Source organism: Zootoca vivipara, chromosome 13 (genome assembly GCF_965207765.1).
Source record: "Zootoca vivipara chromosome 13, rZooViv2.hap1.1, whole genome shotgun sequence".
NCBI classification, from domain to species: Eukaryota; Metazoa; Chordata; class Lepidosauria; order Squamata; family Lacertidae; genus Zootoca; species Zootoca vivipara.
In genome coordinates this window covers 30,521,198-30,539,643 of record NC_142596.1, presented here as the reverse complement: position 1 = coordinate 30,539,643, position 18,446 = coordinate 30,521,198, and the positions used below count along the sequence as shown (strand labels likewise).

Sequence of the window (18,446 nt, the reverse complement as noted above, 5' to 3'; positions counted from 1 at the left end):
CTCTCTCTCTCTCTCTCTCTCTCTCTCTGCCCAACACAGAGTAACACATTCAGTTCAGTATTGTCTACACCATTGGTATTCAGCTGGTAGGTCAGCACCCACTACTAACATGCTGCAGACAGATCCAAGGTGGGTTGCAACAGGAGCACTACCACCCTGCAAATATATGGTGAAAGATTAAGAAATGGGTCCCCAAATGCATGTAGGTCCTGGGTCTTAAAAGGCTGAAGATACCTGGTTTGCATTGATTGGCAGCAGCTCTCCAATATTTCAGACAGGGTCTCCCCCAGTCCCACCAGGAGATGCTGAGGACTCAACCTTAGCATGCCTTCTGCATGCTGAGCAGTTGTTCTACCACTGAGCTATGGCCCTAGCTCACAAGGTTGCTGTCAGGATAAAATGGAGAAGGTGGAGGCTGAAGTGTGTGTGCTCTGTGGAGGAAAGGTGGGATAGAAGTATAAGAAGAAATAAACTATCTAAACTAGCCTATAAGTGAACAAACTACAGTATCTAGTAGCAGTATCCCGTACCTATGGGACCGCCTCTCCCGGTATGCCCCACAGAGGACATTAAGGTCCACAAATAATAACATACAGTACTGGAGATCCCGAGTCACAAGGTGGTTAGACTGGCCTCGACCAGGACCAGGGCCTTCTCAGTACTAGCCCCAACCTGGTGGAACACTCTCTCAGGAGACTAGGGCCCAGCGGGAGTTGTCATCTTTTCGTAGGGCTTGCAAGACAGAGATGTTCTGCTTGGCCTTTGGACTGACTCAGTCTCACCCCGGTGTTCCCCTCCCCTAAGGCTTTATCCTACAGATACTTAAATGAGGTTGCACTTGTAGATTCCTAATTTTAAAATTTAATTTTAACATTGTATTTAATCTGCATTTTAATTGAATTATTTCTTTTATGCTTGCTTTGGTATTCTTGTTGTTAGCCGCCCTGAGCCCAGTCTTGACTGGGAAGGGCGGGGTATAAATAAAATTATTATTATTATTATTATTATTATTATTATTATTATTATATTTTTAAGTCACTCCTAATAATCTGTATATAAATTATTATAAAAGTGGTATATAAATTTTGTTAAATAAAAAGAGAGGAAATGTTCAGACTTTCAAACAATATGTTATGCCTGAGCCTTCATTGCTGAAACTCCCAACAGCATTTTCATGCTCACAAAGTCCTGATGAAGGCTCAAGGAACCATTGTGACATAACCCATTTGAGCAGAGTGAAGGGGCAATAGGCTGTCAGCAGTGGCAGAAGTTGGGGGCTCCCGGCTATTAAAAAGCCACATAAAGTCTTTTCATACTGCTTGAGGACTCAACTCCTTATTTGACGTTCATAATTGCTGGATCGATTTTAAATCCCAGGACTGGAGCTAACATTTGCTTGGATTTGGCACCATTGATAGGGAACTGCCTGCTGTGTCCTCCGCTTTGAAGTCACCCTGGTCTTTGGGCCTCCAGCACCTTCTTCAGCATGTCCAACCCATCTAAAAGGCATTTGATGCTGGTGTTCTACTGGGTTAGGAAGAAGCCCCTGACAGAGAAGCTATCCCCTTCCATCTCGGCCAAACCTTGTGCGTCAGCGCCGGCTTTTAACACTCCTCACATCTCACCATACTTCACAAGGAGCAAGACACAACCCACTCCGCTCAGGAGGTCCTCCAGGCGCAGGTTGCTGCGATTGCCGAATCTCACCGACCCCATGTTTTTAAGATCTGTCCTTGGCAGCTTAGGCCGGAAGAGAGCCCGCAGGCGTGGCAAGCAAAAGAAGACTCCAGCAGAAACAGGAAAAGGGGTGAGGACTAGGCTAGAGGACTAGGCTCCCAAGCTATTTGTGGGGTGGGATTGCTTTGTTCTCACAATCTCTACCCTTGAACCACGTAAGGACATAAGAAGAGCCTGCTGGATAAGGCCACATTGGCCTGTCTAGTCCAGCATCCTGTTCTCACTGTGGCCAACCAGAAACAAGAGCATTCTGTATATTCCCTTCCTGCATCTTCCAGCAACTACTATTCACAAACATTACTGCCACTGACTGTGGAAGTAGAGCATAGCCATCGTGCCTAGTGGCCACTGATAGCCTTTTCCTGCATAAAACCATCCAAGTTGGTGGCCGTCACAGCTTTCTGTGGGCTTGAGCTTCCAGAGGGGTAGCTGAGCCATGCCTGCTGCAGCAAAAACATGCATTAAAAGTACATGATTTATCCCAAAGAATCCTGGGAACTGCAGTTTGTAAATTGTAAATTGTAAATTTGTAAATTGTAGATTGCAGTTTGCAAATTGTAGCTATGCAGTAGAAGGGTAATCTACAGTTCCCAGGATTCTTACAGGGGAGAAGCAATAATGCTTTTAATGTCTGGTGTGTACACAGCCTCAAATTAGCTACGCCACCTCTGCAATACTAGAGCAAAGATTATAATGCATATTGTTGTTGTTGTTGTTGTTGTTGTACTTTTATAAATATTATAAAACCCATTCCTACAAGCCATGTAGTCTGGAATAAACTCAGTCACCCCTCCTATCATTAATTGTAGTCATAGGAGTTCCTACATGCAAATGGAGTTCATTAATTTTAATAGAGCTACTCCAGAATAAAGAAAACTGCAGCTTATGCCATTACACTAAATGCTAATTAGGCTTGACATTTGATAATTATATAGCCATAAAGTAAACAAGTTAGAAAATAATTGCTGGTGTTACAATTGTTCTGGCTGACAGCACTTGAAGGCCCAGCAGATGTAGAGGATGTCTAGATAAAATGGAATGTGAGAGACATAAAAAGCAAAAAATTGTAAATTATATTATTTATTTGCTAACAATGCATTGTTTTTTTTAAACGAAAAAATATATTCACACCTAAATTCCCATCCATTATTATTGGTGTGTTAACCAGACTGCATTATTAATATTATTATGAACAGTTGAAACCTCCTCCCTTAGTTTTCATCTACTGTTATTACTGCAGTCTATTAATAAGAATAATATTATTCTTAATACGAATATTAGTGTTATTAATACTGAGGTCTTCTTCATAGGCTGCAAAAATAACAACGGCACCCCACCCTTCCTAGGAAGCGGCCTACTGGAGTTGCCATGACAACCGCTCTCAGCCTCCTCTTTCTCCCCCCACGAACGGGCGGGCCCCTTCTGGCCCAGCATGCTTTGCGCGCACCCAACATGGCGGCGCCCAGCCCCAGCACGTCCCGGCCGGCGCCCGCTTTCCCTTTCCCCTTCCCCGCCTCGACGGCCGGGGCTGAAAAACCCGCGGAGGGGCAGCCTCTGCCGGCCGCCGAACCGAAGAAGAAGAAGCCGCCCTGTCGGGCCTGCACGGACTTCAGGAGTTGGATACGGGATCAGAGGAAGCAGTCGGACCTGGTGAGGGCTGGGAGTGGGGCTCCGGAAGGCCGCAGGGAGGGCGGGAGGAGGGAGCCGTGGCTGTTGGGAGCCCAGCGAGGACGCAAGGCGGGAGCGGGCGGAGCTGTGCGAGTTCACTTTGGGAGGGGGCGAGAGCAGCCGGTCCCCTGCTTGCCTTGGAACTAAGGGGCGTTATACTGTATCTGCTTCTGTGGAGTGGAGGGTGAGGGAGAAGCTCGTAGACGATGGCGCGATCTTATTAACTTATTACATGTACATCCATTGCTTTTTTTTCCTTTAAAAATGTTTAGGGGTACTCTCATTTTGACTCAAGAAATTCACCATTTTATAGTTCAATTCGGGAAAAATAAATACAGTAAATGGACAAAGGGACAAAGATTCACAAAATGTTTAGGGGTATGCGTACCTCTGCGTTCCCCCAGGAAAAAGCACTGTGTATATCCCACCTTCCCCTAAGAAGTGCAAGGTGGAGTGCATGGCTCTCTGTCTCCTCGTTTTATCCTCGCAACAACTGTAAAGGTTAGGCTGAGAGACAGTGACTAGCCTAAGGTCACCCACTGAGCTTCATAGTTGAGTGGGGATTCGAACCCTGGTCTGTCATGTCTTAGTCCAACACTGTAACCGCTACACAACTTCAACAACTCCTTAACAACTATCTCAAGGTGAGACACACAAAAGGTAATTAAAAATACCAAACCAACAGATACATTTAGCACAAAACTAAAATCCTAGCAAGTGGGCACTTGCAGTAAAGACCCATTGATCCAGCTGGGAAAGCCTGTTGGAACAAAAACGTCTTCAGCTGTTTCTGGAAACTCTAGGTGGCTCATGGGGCATTATGGGATGTAAGGAGAGGAGTGTCACAGGGTTGAACTTGCCCTTTGGACATGGAGAGAGTGTTGTAAAAAGTATATATATGACCCGCCTATTCCTGATCATTATGGAATGAAGCATGTGGGGCAGAGATATTCTCCTTCCTTGTTGAATTTATAGAGACATGACAAGCTGCCTTATACTTGGCTATAAACTCCCTTGAGCATTAAAAACATTAGGTATGACTGCTGAAAGTAAATAACTAAAAGATTTCTGATTCAGTACCAAGAGTTTAACTCTCTGAGTTATATCCAACTAAGCTCTACTCAGATAAGACCCACTGGAATTAAAGAACCTAAGTTAGGCATGCCCATTAATTTCAACAGGTATCCTCTGTGTAGCATTTGCTACAACCCTCTATTCAGCTTTTTTACAGGGTCCAGTGGGACCATGGGTTGATCTTCTTTGTTCAAAGGCCTTTCCCCAGAAGCTCTTTAAACCTGTGGAACTCTTCAGACCTCTAGGAAATACAGTGGTACCTCTGGTTACAGACACTTCAGGTTACAGACACCGTTAACCCAGAAATAGTACCTTGGGTTAAGAACTTTGCTTCAGGATGAGAACAGAAATTGTGTGGCGGCAGCGGGAGGCCCCCATTAGCTAAAGTGCTACCTCAGGTTAAGAACAGTTTCAGGTTAAGAACGGACCTCCAGAACGAATTAAGTTCTTAACCCAAGGTACCACTGTAGTGGATTCAATGCCTTTCTGCCCTGAGGATGCGGTGGCTCTGTCTCAGGGTTCAAAATTAGCAGGGCACCAGGCATATTTTGCACCTAAAGATTCTCCATTTGCGAGCACCTCAAAAAGTCTGGGTGCCATTTTTTTCGCCTGGGTGACACTCAAGGATTACTGAAATTGTGTGCTTTGAAGCCTCAGAAGTATATGTTAAGAATAGATACAGCAATATGTTAAGGAATTTAACAGTAGAATGTTTTGAAAACTGAAGTATGGTACCAATATTTTTATTGTAAACACCAAATTAAGCATGTATTAACAATGTTTGCTAAAAATGTGATATTAACATGTGAATTGTGTATTAGTTCATGCTTATCAAAATAATAAATAAAATACCCCCCGCCCCCCAGTGTGCCTAGACATTCTGTTTTGGCGCCATCTGATCTCATTTTTTGACAGAATTACAAGCCTGGTAGATGAAGGGAACGCTGTGGATGTAGCCTATCTTGATTTCAGCAAGGCCTTTGACAAGGTGCCCCATGATATTCTTGTAAAGAAGCTGGTAAAATGTGGGCTAGACAATGCTACCATTCAGTGGATTTGTAGCTGGATTACTGACCGAACCCAAAGGGTGCTCATCAATGGCTCCTCCTCATCCTGGAGAGTAGTGACTAGTGGGGTGCCACAGGGTTCTGTCTTGGGCAAAGTCTTGTTCAACATCTTTATCAATGACTTGGATGATGGGCTTGAGGGAATCCTGAGCAAGTTTGCAGATGACACCAAGTTGGGAGGGGTGGCTAACACCCCAGAGGACAGGATCACACTTCAGAATGACCTTAACAGATTAGACAACTGGGCCAAAGCAAACAAGATGAATTTTAACAAGGAGAAATGTAAAGTACTACACTTGGGCAAAAAAAATGAAAGGCACAAATACAGGATGGGAGACACCTGGCTTGAGAGCAGTACATGTGAAAAGGATCTAGGAGTTTTGGTTGACCACAAACTTGACATGAGTCAGCAGTGTGATGCAGCAGCTAAAAAAGCCAATGCAATTCTGGGCTGCATCAATAGGAGTATAGCATCTAGATCAAGGGAAGTAATAGTACCACTGTATTCTGCTCTGGTCAGACCTCACCTGGAGTATTGTGTCCAGTTCTGGGCACCACAGTTCAAGAAGGATACTGATAAGCTGGAACGTGTCCAGAAGAGGGCAACCAAAATGGTCAAAGGCCTGGAAACGATGCCTTATGAGGAACGGCTTAGGGAGCTGGGTATGTTTAGCCTGGAGAAGAGAAGGTTAAGGGGTGATATGATAACCATGTTCAAATATATAAAAGGATGTCATATAAAGGAGGGAGAAAGGTTGTTTTCTGCTGCTCCAGAGAAGCAGACACGGAGCAACGGATTCAAACTACAAGAAAGAAAATTCCACCTAAACATTAGGAAGAACTTCCTGACAGTAAGAGCTATTCGGCAGTGGAATTTGCTGCCAAGGAGTGTGGTGGAGTCTCCTTCTTTGGAGGTCTTTAAGCAGAGGCTTGACAGGCATATGTCAAGAATGCTTTGATGGTGTTTCCTGCTTGGCAGGGGGTTGGACTGGATGGCCCTTGTGGTCTCTTCCAACTCTATGATTCTATGATTCTAACCCAAGTCCCAGAAGCCATTTGGCTCTTGGCTTTCCTATCCCAGTTTCTAACACTGCTCTGTTTCTGGAGTCTCATAAAGCTTTGTGGTGGGATATTCTTGCCATTGTAGTTCCACTTATTGGTGCTCTGGCTCAGCTTTGGAGAGATTCTTGCGGGGTATAAGGAAGATTTGGACATAGCTTCTGTAGTTTTACTAATTACAGCTGAAAACTATGAATACAAATATTGGTGAGGTGTTGTGTCTCTTAAAATGCATAACTGCTGTGCTGACATCACAGTGTGACTTTGCATAGTATGCTTTGCCCAACCTGGCTTAATCCCCAGAGGACAGTTTGCATAGGCAGTGGAAGGAGAAGCGAGCAGAGCCTTTGACGCAGCTGTAACTTACAAATCTGCTTTAGAGTCACAGTGTGCAGGACTGTTCTGTGTTTTCACTGCCTTGTTGCTGATGAGTACATTTTTTTTCCAATCTAGGAAACAGGAGCCACAGAGAAAGAGTTACCTCCTGATTGCCCTTTAGATAGAGAACAACTGGGGAGAAGTTCGTGGTCATTTCTTCATACGATGGCAGCATTTTACCCAGATCGGCCCACTAAAACTGAGCAGAAAGACATGGTTCAGTTCATCCACTTATTTGCCAAGTTTTTCCCTTGTGACGAATGTGCGGAGGACCTGAGAAGCAGGTGAGTGAACCAGCCAAGTAGGTCCCATGCCTCACTTGCAAGAGGTGGCATTTAGCTTCACAATGTTGTTTCTGTTAACCGCAATACTAGGTAACTAAGCACCCACCTTGAGGCTTGCTCTTGTTTCTGTGTAAGGTCCAAGTGATGAGCCATCCTAAATCACTGACAGTTTTGCCTGTAATTTTCAAACCTGCTCTCTTGAGAATGTGATGCCATTTCCACACTTCCCAAGAATTTATCTGGGGTGAGAATATAATCCAATTTCACACCAGTACTAACTCTCTCTTAACTTCCCAACCCATGAATCTTGGTATGAGGTGGATTGTAGTAGAGGCTGGGTCCATCAGGGAAGTGAGGAACTGTCCTGCTAACATCCGTCTGCCCTCTGCCAATCTCCACCTGCCTACCTCCTTACAACCAGTCTGGGAAGTGGCACTGCTTGCCATCTTCCTCCTGCGCCTTAGTTTCAGTGTTGCCCCTTGCAAAACTTTGTAGAGAGGAGGATTGGGACACAACTAGAAGGAGTTGGTTGTACCTGTTATAGGTTCTGGCTTCACCTACTGTTGGGCTCCTTGACTTTCACCCCCACCAGCCCTAGGGTGAATGGGAAGTTCAACAAAATGCCATTGGACTCTGTTTGGTTTTCCCTCATACACAGAATACGAAGAAACCATCCTGATGCCAGCAACCGGCGTAATTTGACACAGTGGTTCTGCCAGCTTCACAACGAGGTCAATAAGAAGCTGGGGAAGCCTGAATTTGACTGTTCCCTTATAGATCAGCGTTGGCGAGATGGCTGGAAGGACGGGTCCTGCGAATAGATATCCTAGCAGATGCAAGATTGGTCCACCTTGATTAAAAGAAGCTAGAAAGAAAGATAGAACTATGAAATCAAGCCTTGTATGGACTTTTGCTGAAGCGTACAATTGTGCTTTGGTATTGAGGTTGTGGTGATATGGGAGGAGGAGGAGGAGGAAGAGGTGCTGCAGGTATTAGAATAGATGTCGATTGTTTCTGATTCTTGAAAAAGTAACAAGAAGGTCCTGAAGTAAGCTAGTCTTATGGGAATTTTCTACCTGCTGGTTGTCTCCTTTTCCAGACCACGTATTTACTAGCAAATGCTGCCTTAAATTTTTTATCAGTACCGGTACTTTCTTCGTGGTAGGGAAAAACATTTCTCCAGCCACTGAACTAGGCTGGGGGGGGGGGGAATGTTTTAGGACTTTTTTGCTACCCCCAGTTCTGCAATCTGCCTTCATTTTGTTTGTCTCTATGATCAGATTTTACGTTGTGTCTTTTTTCTTCCCTTATCCTTGTAATCTGGAATGGTTTAAAAATTATTTTAAAGAGAGTACAACAGTAATTTAACTACTCTGGAGCTGCAGGGCTCCCTTTGTTCAAGGGATACTAAAGCCAGCCTTTCCCAACTTTGTGCCCTTCAGCTGTTTAGGACTACAACTTCCAGTGTCCTCAGCACAGCCATTCTGACTGGTGCCAGTGGGAATTGTAGTGCAAAACAGCTGAAGGGCACCAGGTTGAGGAAGGCTGCCTTATGTTTTCCACAGGTTAATTAAGGTACAAAGAAACTTAGAGTTGTAGAATCCCAGTAACTTCTCTTTTGCTGAAGTCCTAAAGCAGGGGAAATAAAGTAATTTCTGAGTGCAAGTCTAGGTCTCACATTTCAGCTTTGTCAACAGATATTGTTCTTTGATTTCTCTGTCTGGCAAGAGGGTAATATAAATTAAAGGAATGATTAACCACAGGGAAATTAGGATTATGTAACTCGTGAGAGGTGGGGTTCATGAAGGTCATATTAGCCCCACAGCACTGGGAAGAGTCACTGAGCTTCCTTTCTCAAGGAAGGTTTTATTAACTCATCAGAACTTTGTGTGCGGGAAGTCAGGCATTCTATGAAATTATAATAAGAAATAGTTGTGCACTGAGCATACGAAGGTAGATATGGACCATTACGTCTTGTAGGAATCTTTGTGTGAACAGCCTGTTGCCCGCAGTGGCATTGGCAGTGGGATGAAGACCTGGCAGTGAGTATTTGAAGATATCATTGGCCCTTGCAAACAGTTTACATGGGTGGCATTACTACTTTTACGCTGCAGAAAGTCCTGAGCTGTGAATTGTACTTCATCTGATTTAGGGTAGATTTTAACTTTTTACTCAAAAGTGAAATTTAGATAACTTGCACTTAAGCAACAATTATGTGAAGCTGTTGGCCTGATTTAGATGTAACCATGGTTTGTTTACATATACAAGCTGGGTCAAGCCGTGAGCTTGCGTGTTCCACCTCCTCTTCTTCCTTCAAGCACAACAGGAAGATGTTTGAGCCTTCCATTTTCTCATTTTGTCCAAATATGGGAAAGTGGTTTGAAGAAACCATGGTTCAGTGTTCCTGGTTTGTTAACTGTCAAATAATAGTTTTTACGTATATCATGGTTTGCTACTTGTGGTTCTGGATACGTACACTTGCCTTCTCATACATCATGAGCAACTTCAATAGCCATGTATATAGAAACATCTATGAGTGAGTTTCATCACTGGAAACAAACAGGTAGCTCTTGGGCACCGTATTAACAAAACCTACGCTTATATGACTGCATATGCCCCACCCCACCCTAGTAAATCTATTTATGTCCAGGCCATTTTATATGAAAAGAGTCTAGTAATACCTTTACCTACATATAGGTTGCCTTGTTTGTACTAGATTTCCTGGTCTGCTTTCAGGCTAACATCACAATATAGATCAAGAGACTTCTGGGCTTCGGCAGCCTTCACCAATTTGGTTCCCTCCTGGTGTTTTGAACTTACAACTCCCATCAGCTCTGAGACTGATGTGAGTTGTAGTCCAAAATGGCTGTGCCGGCTGGGGCTGATGGAAGTTGTCAAAAACATCAGGAAGATGCCAGGTTTGTGGCAACTGGGCAAAGGGATGCAAGGTTCTGGCCTGGAGATGGGGCCTGTGCCAGTGAAATGGCAGCCCCTAAACCAGGCATCCCCAAACTTCAGCCCTCCAGATGTTTTGGACTACAGTTCCCATCTTCCCCGACCACTGGTCCTGTTAGCTAGGGATCATGGGAGTTGTAGGCCAAAACATCTGGAGGGCCGCAATTTGGGGATGCTTGCCCTAAACTGACAGTCTTTCACCTTCATCCACTGCGAGCCAAATTGGAATCCTGCAATTTATAGCAGGTGGACCAGGGAGAATGGCATGTAAGGTTAATAGACTCTAGCCTGGCTTGGTGCATTTTAAAACACTTTCATGGTACCTAGGCAAGAAGGTGGCAATCCCATGTGGTGGTTGTATGGCTAAAGGTTTTGTTGAAGGAAAAGTGATGTTTTGTATCTTGACTTAAAAGTTGAGCTGCTCTGTATAATTTATTTTGAGGAATTTCTGTTTATTGGTAAAGAATGTCCATTATCTAAATGCACTTGATGGCAGTTGGTAAAGTGTACCTCAAAAATGTATTTATTCCTGGCTGGTGACCAAATAATAAAGTTAAGTATTTCCTTTATTCGTCCCTTCCATTTTAATTTTTAAAAAACATTTTGTCCATGCTGTAGGGCCTTATTATCCTGGGAAGGAGGGACAGAGAGAGAGAGAGTTGGTGGTGGTTTTATTTTCTATTTGCAAGCCAGATTCAGATAATAAATTACATTTGCAGAGAGATAAGTAAAACACAGAATAGTTTGTAGGAAAATAGTATAACATTCCATAATTCCTCAAACAATGGCTAAGAAGGTATTGGGTCTTAAATGGTTTCTTTGTGCCTTTAACAGTTGTCTAGAAGGGAAAATTTTAACAGGTGCAGCTTCTTGCATCACAGTGAAACAGATTGGGAAAACAGTGCTGCTCAAATTCTCCTTTCCACCGAGCTCTTAATCTTTCATTACAGCGACCTAGAAGCAGACAGTTCACCAATGTCATTTTTCTCCACTATCATAGAATCTTCTCACATAAGCACATCCACTTAAAAACATCAACAGCTTCTTCTAGGATTCTGCTGTATTGAATGATAAATTCAAATCTAACCTAGAACCCTACAAATTGAAGGTCTCTTGTTCTCACTGATTCCTAGAATGTGCCTTGTTTCATCTTGTGCCTCATCAGAGGTAGGGATGGCCATCAATCAATCATTTGTATGTTGCCTTTCCAAAGCTAAACCCGTGCTCAAAGTGACTTACAAGATATAAAAATTACATAACTAAAAGCACAACAAAAGTAGTCGAAAACAAAAAATAAAATATCAAAAAGTATACAAACAGATTGGACAATTTCCACATAGATCCCAATATCAAAAAGAAAGCTACGAAGAATTAACAGCAACCCGTCCCAACAAAATGCGGTAAATAATACCTCAGCACAGCATTTCTTTCTTGCACAAGTTTCATGGGGTTAGCTAATAATTGCCTCTTCAGAGCCTAGTAGGCATTGTCTACATCAGGCATCCCCAAACTTCGGCCCTCCAGATGTTTTGGACTACAATTCCCATCACCCCTGACCACTGGTCCTCTTAGCTAGGGATCATGGGAGTTGTAGGCCAAAACATCTGGAGGGCCGCAGTTTGGGGATTCCTGGTCTACAATCTCAAAAGCTGTGCTAATTTCTAGACCCTAATCCAGGGAGTGGTGTGGTGCAGACCAAGGGCTCTGAAGGTGGGTTGAAGGCACCTGTGCTCAGGTACAAGAAGCCATCAATGGGTGGGTGGGTGAGAGAGGTGTTTTCTGTAAGAACATCATTACTGGTGGAATAATGGGCACACTTTTAAGCTTCACCTTTGGTTTATCCACATTATCAGCTCATTTCAATAATATTCCATAATCAGGCACTGTTCATTTTTTTCACTATTCATTTAGCAGCGCCTCGATTCAGCCTGAGGGTTGCCACTTTGCCACCATTGCATGCTACATCTTCCTTTTAAAAAAAGTGTTATGCCAGTGGGTGACATTCAGGAAGGGAACTCTGAATGTTGCCTTTCCCTCTGGCAGTTGGAAAAATGCAGAGAGATGATGACTCACCTGTAATTGAGAGAGAGAGAGAGAGAGAGAGAGAGAGAGAGAGAGAGAGAGAGAGAGAAATCCTAAAGGCATAATAATGAATCTTACAAGTGACGTTTTTTCAGATTCCCCTCTCTGCCCCCCCCCCCCCGTCAGAAATCAGCAGAGCTCTCCCCACCCCAGAAGTGGCAGATCAGAAGGAAGGACTAATTTTGAATAAATTTTATTCCCTTCTCCCCAGAGATGGGCATCTTGTTTTTTTACTTGTCTTCAAATATGCTATTTATAAGCTGTGCATGTGTCTGTTGCAAAAGGGTAAACCAAGGAGGGGGGAGTTACAACAGGAGGCAAGCTTTGAAAGAATCCAGATGCCAATTGTAATTCTGGGTGTAATTCCCCTCCCTCTTTTTCTCTCTTCCCAGTCCAGAGCAGAGAAATGATGTCAAAGTTGTCATGGTATCAGTATCTATGGCATGAAAATCATCGATATGATGTCAGGGAGGGAGGGGTTGAGAAAGGAGGGTTTAGGACAACAGCCTGGAAAGGGGGGAGGATTGCTTTTAGCATTTTGCGATAACATCCACAATCCACATTTACGAATGTGGATTTACGAATTATTTAGAATTATCTAGAACGAATTATCTAGAACAGTTACCACTTCTTCATTCTGTATTCGGGACTGCTGGTGTGGGTTAGAATCCTATAAACATGCATTGAAGCAAGTTGGGGTGGAAGGAAAATCCAACTATTTCCTGAGTGTTCAGAACATGTCACATCTCATTATAATCCAAAACAACAGTCCTGTCAGGTAGGCCAGCATTTTCTCCAAACTGCAGGGAAAGGCTCACCAGAGGCTACTTGCTGTGTTGTTGATAGAGACAAGAATCAAACTTTGGGGACTTTCAAATTCTTAGTTCTGCATCTAGGCAACTGCTGCTACAGATCTTTTTTAATTGGGGGACATAGGAAGTGGCCTTATCCTGAGTCAGACATTCAGTCCATCTAGCCTACTGCACTGGCTCTCCAATGTTGCAGATGGGGAGTCTTTCCCAGCCCAAACTGGAGATGCCATTGGGGATTAAACCACCTGCATGCAAAACAGGTGCTCTGCCACCAAGTTGCAGCCCTTCAATGCTGCCTTCTACTGAGTCAGACCATTGGACCATCTAGCTCAGTGCTGTCTACACTGACTGGCAGCTGCTCTCCAGTCTCGAACCTTCTGCATGCAAAGCAGATGCCCTACCACTGAGCTGCGGCTGTTGTAGTATTTATATTCTGCCCTTCTCAATATAGAAATTATAGTGGCAGCATACATGGTTCTTACCCATCCACATTTTATCCTCACAACAACCCTGTGAGGTAGGTTAGGCTGAGAGGCAGTGACTGGCCGACGGTCACCCACTGAGTTTAATGGCTCCTGGTCTCCTAGGTCCTAGTCCAGCACTCTTAAGCACTGCACCATGATGGCTTTCTTATCTTTCTTTGGGGTATCGGGAAAGGGGAACCTATCGCCCACAGAGGGCCAGTCACTGCTTCCTCTGAAAGCAAAGCAAAACTCCCGTCTCATTTCTTGGTGTTCTCATTTCTTCAGCGGTGACATCACACACACCACAGGCCCAGTGCAAAGTCCCCGTGGACAGTGAGGGGCTCTCCACGAACCCGTGACATTTTGAGGTGGGTGTGATTTAGATCCCTTGTGTTTTCTTGCATCTCATGTTTCATTCTGTGGCTGAGGGGCAGGTGACGGTCCACGTGAGCTTTGTGGCTATGTGGAGATTTGAACCCAGCTCTCCCACAGCCTAGTCAAATCTGTTAGCTACCACATCATGGAACAAGCTCTCCCTTCTTCCTGTCCATCCAGCTGCCACTGTAACTCTCCGCTCAGTACTTTCCCTCCTTCATGGGATGCATCCGATCTCCCCTCAGAGATGAGTCCCATCAACAAAACCCGGCTTTCCCAGAAAGCTTTCCCAACAGGCTGATTTGAGTTGTTTGTGATGGTTTACGCTGTCTTTGATTGGATCTTTTTAGAAATAATAATAAAAAACCCAAACAAACCCAGTCTCGTTTTTTTTATAGATGTGCCACGGTTTTCAATGCAGTTCTGGGTTGGTGTTTGAAATGTTTTGTCAGCTGCTTTGAGTGCTGTGAGAACAGCAGATACTGTGGCATGTAAATATTGAACATTAATTCTTAGCTATAGATACAGTCCTTTCAAAATGTGCAAAATGGACTTTGCATAAAGTTGGAATGGAACCAGCCCTACCTAATTTTTTGGAGGAGAGGTCTTCCATCCATGGCTATCACCTAACAAAAATTCTAATACTTCTGTTATTATTATCAAAATACTTACGGACTGTCTTAACAACCTAAAACCTCAAATTGGTGTACAAAAGGCATGTAATGCCAGCAACCAAAGCAAAACACAGCCTGTGGGGTATAGTGTTTAGAGTGCTGACCTAAGACTTGGGTGACCCAGGTTCAAATCCCCACTCAGCCATACATAGTTCAGTGGGTGGGCCAGTTGAGACATCTCAGCTTAAACTACCTTGAAAAGTTTGTTGTGAGGATAACAGGGGGGATGGGAGGGCCATGAGCTCCTTGGAGGAGGAATGATAAATAGATAGATAGATAATGAAATAATTGGGAGGGACCTTTTTGTCACACACCCTCTTTTATGAGGGTGCAAGCTATACTGCGAGCTGCAGGAGACAACTGATGAGGGGTTGTGCGGAATAAAATATAAAATAAGATTTGGAGCACCGATAAGCAGAAATGCAAAATAATAAGCGGCGGGGGGTGGGGTGGGGGTGGAGCTGTCTTGGTGGGAGGCAGATTTGCAAGAGTAGGCAAGAAATGAAGCGTGCACCAAACAGGGTGGGGGAGGAGCGGAAGCAAAAAGAAGGAAGCATTTGAAGAATATAAATACATCCTTTAAATTTGTGGTTTATGTGTGTGCACTTTAACACATGTTAGGAGCATAAGAAAAGCCCTGCAGCTGGATCAGGCCAATGGCCCGTCTAGTTCAGTATCCTTTTCTCACAGTGGCCCTTCATGTCTCAGTGGGAAGCCCACAAGCAGAATTCCCCTTCTGCAGTTTCCAGCGGCTGGTACCCAGAAGCATTGCTGCCTCTGGCTGTGGAGATAAGAAAAATAGCAATTTATAGTAGAAAACAAATACAGGCAACTGAATCTAGCATGGAGCAACTTTGAAGTGACAACCCAAGCCAACTATCTATCTATCTCTCTACCGGTATCTATCATCCATCTATCTATCTATCTATCTATCTATCTATCTATCTATCTATCTATCTATGTTTATTTAAATAAGGCAAGCTTCTCAATTGCACAAACTCTTAGCAGAGAGTGTAAAAACAAGAAAAGCTAATAACTAAATTCCAATTACCCGTTAATACGTACAAAAGAGGAGGAGTTACCATGGGGATATTTTTGCAGCTGCAAAAATTATGGCTGTCAGCCAGCCCAATCACAAGCTTATCTACAAAGAACCTAACTAACAGCACCTGGGCTTTACTAATTAAACAAATCAGCACAAGGCTACTTTAACCTGGGCAAAGTAAATTATTGGCAGTAGCCATTGATGGCCTTCTCCTCCTTGAATTTGTCCAATCCTTTTTAAAGCCATCCAAGCTGGTTGCCACCGCTGCCTCCTGCAGGAGAGAGTTCCATGGTTTAACTATGGACTGCATGACCACGAAGAAGTTTTTGCCTGTTCTGAATATAAGGGCATAGGAAGAGCCTGGCTGCGATATATATATGCAATTAAATAAAATTTCAAAATACTATGATGATGATTTTAATTCTTATATATTTGCTACTCATGCCAGTTGATACCATATCAATATTTGCAAGTCAGAATATCGAACTGAATGGCCAGTGGGTCTCTAATGGTAACTGGCTAATTTGAGGAAGCTAAATCTTAAAAGAGTGACTCCAGGAAGGGTTTTTAGGGTTTTTAAAATTTTAAACAGAGGATCCATTCAATCGTGTTTTAAGAGGGATTTTGCCCTCCTTGCCCATGGGCTACCAGCAAGAACTATTTATTGGCTGGAGAAATACAACAACAACAATTACTGTATGCCCTTTTAAAAGGTGGGGTTTATTGGGTTGTTTTTTATTTTGATTATAAATTTTGTGGTTTCATATTCTGATTTTGTTCTGTCCCTGAGACCTTCTGGTATAGGGCGGTATATAAATTCAGTAATAAAAATAAAAATAAATAATAATAAGCGCACCAGCATACTAGTCTGGACGTTTCCTGCTTCTAATGAGGAGGGCTGCAGTCCACAAAAGCTGATCCCACAACCCCCCCTGAAGATGCTACTGTTGTTTCTGTTGCAGGGCTTCCAGTTTTAATATAATGATTACCCCCCTCCTCTCCTAATATTCTGATTACCCTTCCAACCCCAACCCCACCCCACCCCACCCCACCTATTATTATGATCACTTCCCCCCTCCCCCCCAACACCCACACCCACCCCACCCACTAGGTGGGTCGCTGCAGCAGGAGCAGAGCCTGCGCGCGCTGAGAAGCTGAACCCGGACAGGCGAGCGGGCAGGTGGTGGTGGTGGTGGCGCGAGCTTCCCGGGTTCTCCGCCCGCGCCTAGTGCCTGGCTCGCTTTGCTGCCTGCCAGCCTCTGCCGCCGCCGCTCGCCCCCCCCCCCCCCCAGGCAGGCGCCGCCGCCGCCACCGCTTTCCCTTTCTGTTCTCTCCTGCGCTTGGAAGCGAAAGGAGGGCGCGCGAGCGAGGAGAGGGATCCGCAGAGAGGGCGCCTAGGAATCATGGAAGGAGCCTCCTTTGGAGCCGGCAGGGCAGGCGCGGCGGTGGATCCCTTGGAGTTCCTCCGGCGGCCTCAGACGATCCTGAGGCTCATTTCGGCGGTAAGCCTCGCACCCCAAGCCACACCCTCCCTTCGCCACTAGACCCACGCCTCGCGTGGCCTTTCAGAGCCCTCCAAAAAGGTCGACAAGCCTTGGCGTCGTCTGCTGCGCCCCTCCACCATATTAGGTGGGGGGTTATTGTTTTATACTGCAGACGTTGTACTGTATATGCAGGAGAAGGGAGGGAGGGGCGCGGGCAACGCTCAGGTGCTGTGGGAGGAATGACCTTTTTATTTTTGGCATGTCGGTTTGAAGAAAAGAAAGATGACTCTGCATCGTCTGGCGTGTTTGTGGGTTAATGGCCGTGTGATATGGCAGCTTCTTGGTTTATTTCTGGAGTGCCTAAAGAACCCTCACCTCTTTAAATGTCATTAATTCCCCCCCCCCCAAAAGCAGGGATAATGGGGAGGGAGGGGGGAATGCTTGTGTGCCTTGAAGGAAAAGTCTGCTCCCCCACCTAATTTTCTCCTGCCCGGCCTCCCCTCCCGCTCTGGTCAGGTTGTCTCTTTACATCCCCTCTAGGAGATATAGATCTACCCCCTCCCCATCCTGCCAATCTGCTCTTTTGCTACCTGGCTTTGCAACAGAAGGTGTGGATAGACTTCTCTCTCTGCTCTTTTCTGGATCTGAAACCCACAGCCGATGGTGTGTGTGTGTGTGTGTGTGTTTCGGACTGAAAAACCGTTCTGCCAGGAGACATTTTCTCTCCCCCCTCCCAATCCCCGCCACCTGTCTTGGTGGAAAAAAAGCAAGCATGGCTGAATCCACCTGCAAGGCCTCGCCTTGTTGGAGGGATGGGTGGAATGATGTCACGCTTCCTTCTACCTTGTTTTTCTTTCTTTTTCTCTCTCTTCCTACTTGGAAGCGAGAGATGATGGCAGCAGCACCACAGCTGCCCACTTTGATGGCTGCTGGGTGACCGTTCTGGCTGCTCTCCTGGAAGTCGACAGCAAGATGGGCTTGGTTCAAAGGAGGGGCGGAATCATCCCTTGCTCACAGCCCCTTTTTGGTGTAGCCGAGCCTTGTGGCTTGGTGGTGTGGAAGGCAATGATGCTCTCATTTTTTTGTATATCTGTGTACTGTATACAATGGGTGTGCTGTTATTTTGTTGGTATTAAAATATCAGGGGCCTTTTCAGGCTTTTGGGGGTTTCTCAGTGCCACCTTGACTATGCTGCTCACAAATGATTAAATGTAAGATAGGAAACCGCCCTACATTGAGGCTAACTCTTAGGTCAGTATTGTCTCACTAACCAGCAGAAGCTCTCTGG

General features: G+C 44.8%; 2 protein-coding genes across 3 annotated transcripts in view; both read left to right on the top strand.

The window, feature by feature from the left end:
• Positions 1-1,486: 1,486 nt before the first annotated feature.
• Positions 1,487-10,791, top strand: GFER (growth factor, augmenter of liver regeneration). 2 transcript variants are annotated; one of them, XM_088657336.1, is made up of 3 exons: positions 1,487-1,807; positions 7,059-7,267; positions 7,926-10,791. In XM_088657336.1, the coding sequence occupies exons 1-3, from the start codon at positions 1,487-1,489 to the stop codon at positions 8,086-8,088; spliced, it is 693 nt and encodes a 230-aa protein (XP_088513462.1). In that variant the 3' UTR covers positions 8,089-10,791. The 2 variants fall into 2 exon arrangements, with proteins under 2 accessions (XP_088513462.1, XP_034987560.1); XM_035131669.3 differs by lacking the exon at positions 1,487-1,807 and adding an exon at positions 3,161-3,387.
• A 6,006-nt stretch (positions 10,792-16,797) lies between these two features.
• SYNGR3 (synaptogyrin 3) overlaps positions 16,798-18,446 on the top strand; it is a 36,148-nt gene continuing 34,499 nt past the window's right edge. Inside the window, exon 1 of the mRNA XM_035130699.3 lies at positions 16,798-17,176. Within this exon, the coding sequence (XP_034986590.1) occupies positions 17,078-17,176 (99 nt within the window). The 5' untranslated portion in view covers positions 16,798-17,077. The remainder of the gene's footprint in view (positions 17,177-18,446) is intronic.

Coding starts and splice junctions, on each gene's coding strand:
- GFER (XM_088657336.1), top strand. CDS start 1,487: ATGTCCAACCCATCTAAAAGGCATTTGATGCTGGTGTTCTACTGGGTT. Junction 1,808..7,058: donor CAGCAGAAACAGGAAAAGGG/GTGAGGACTAGG, acceptor TTTCCAATCTAG/GAAACAGGAGCCACAGAGAA. Junction 7,268..7,925: donor GCGGAGGACCTGAGAAGCAG/GTGAGTGAACCA, acceptor CCTCATACACAG/AATACGAAGAAACCATCCTG.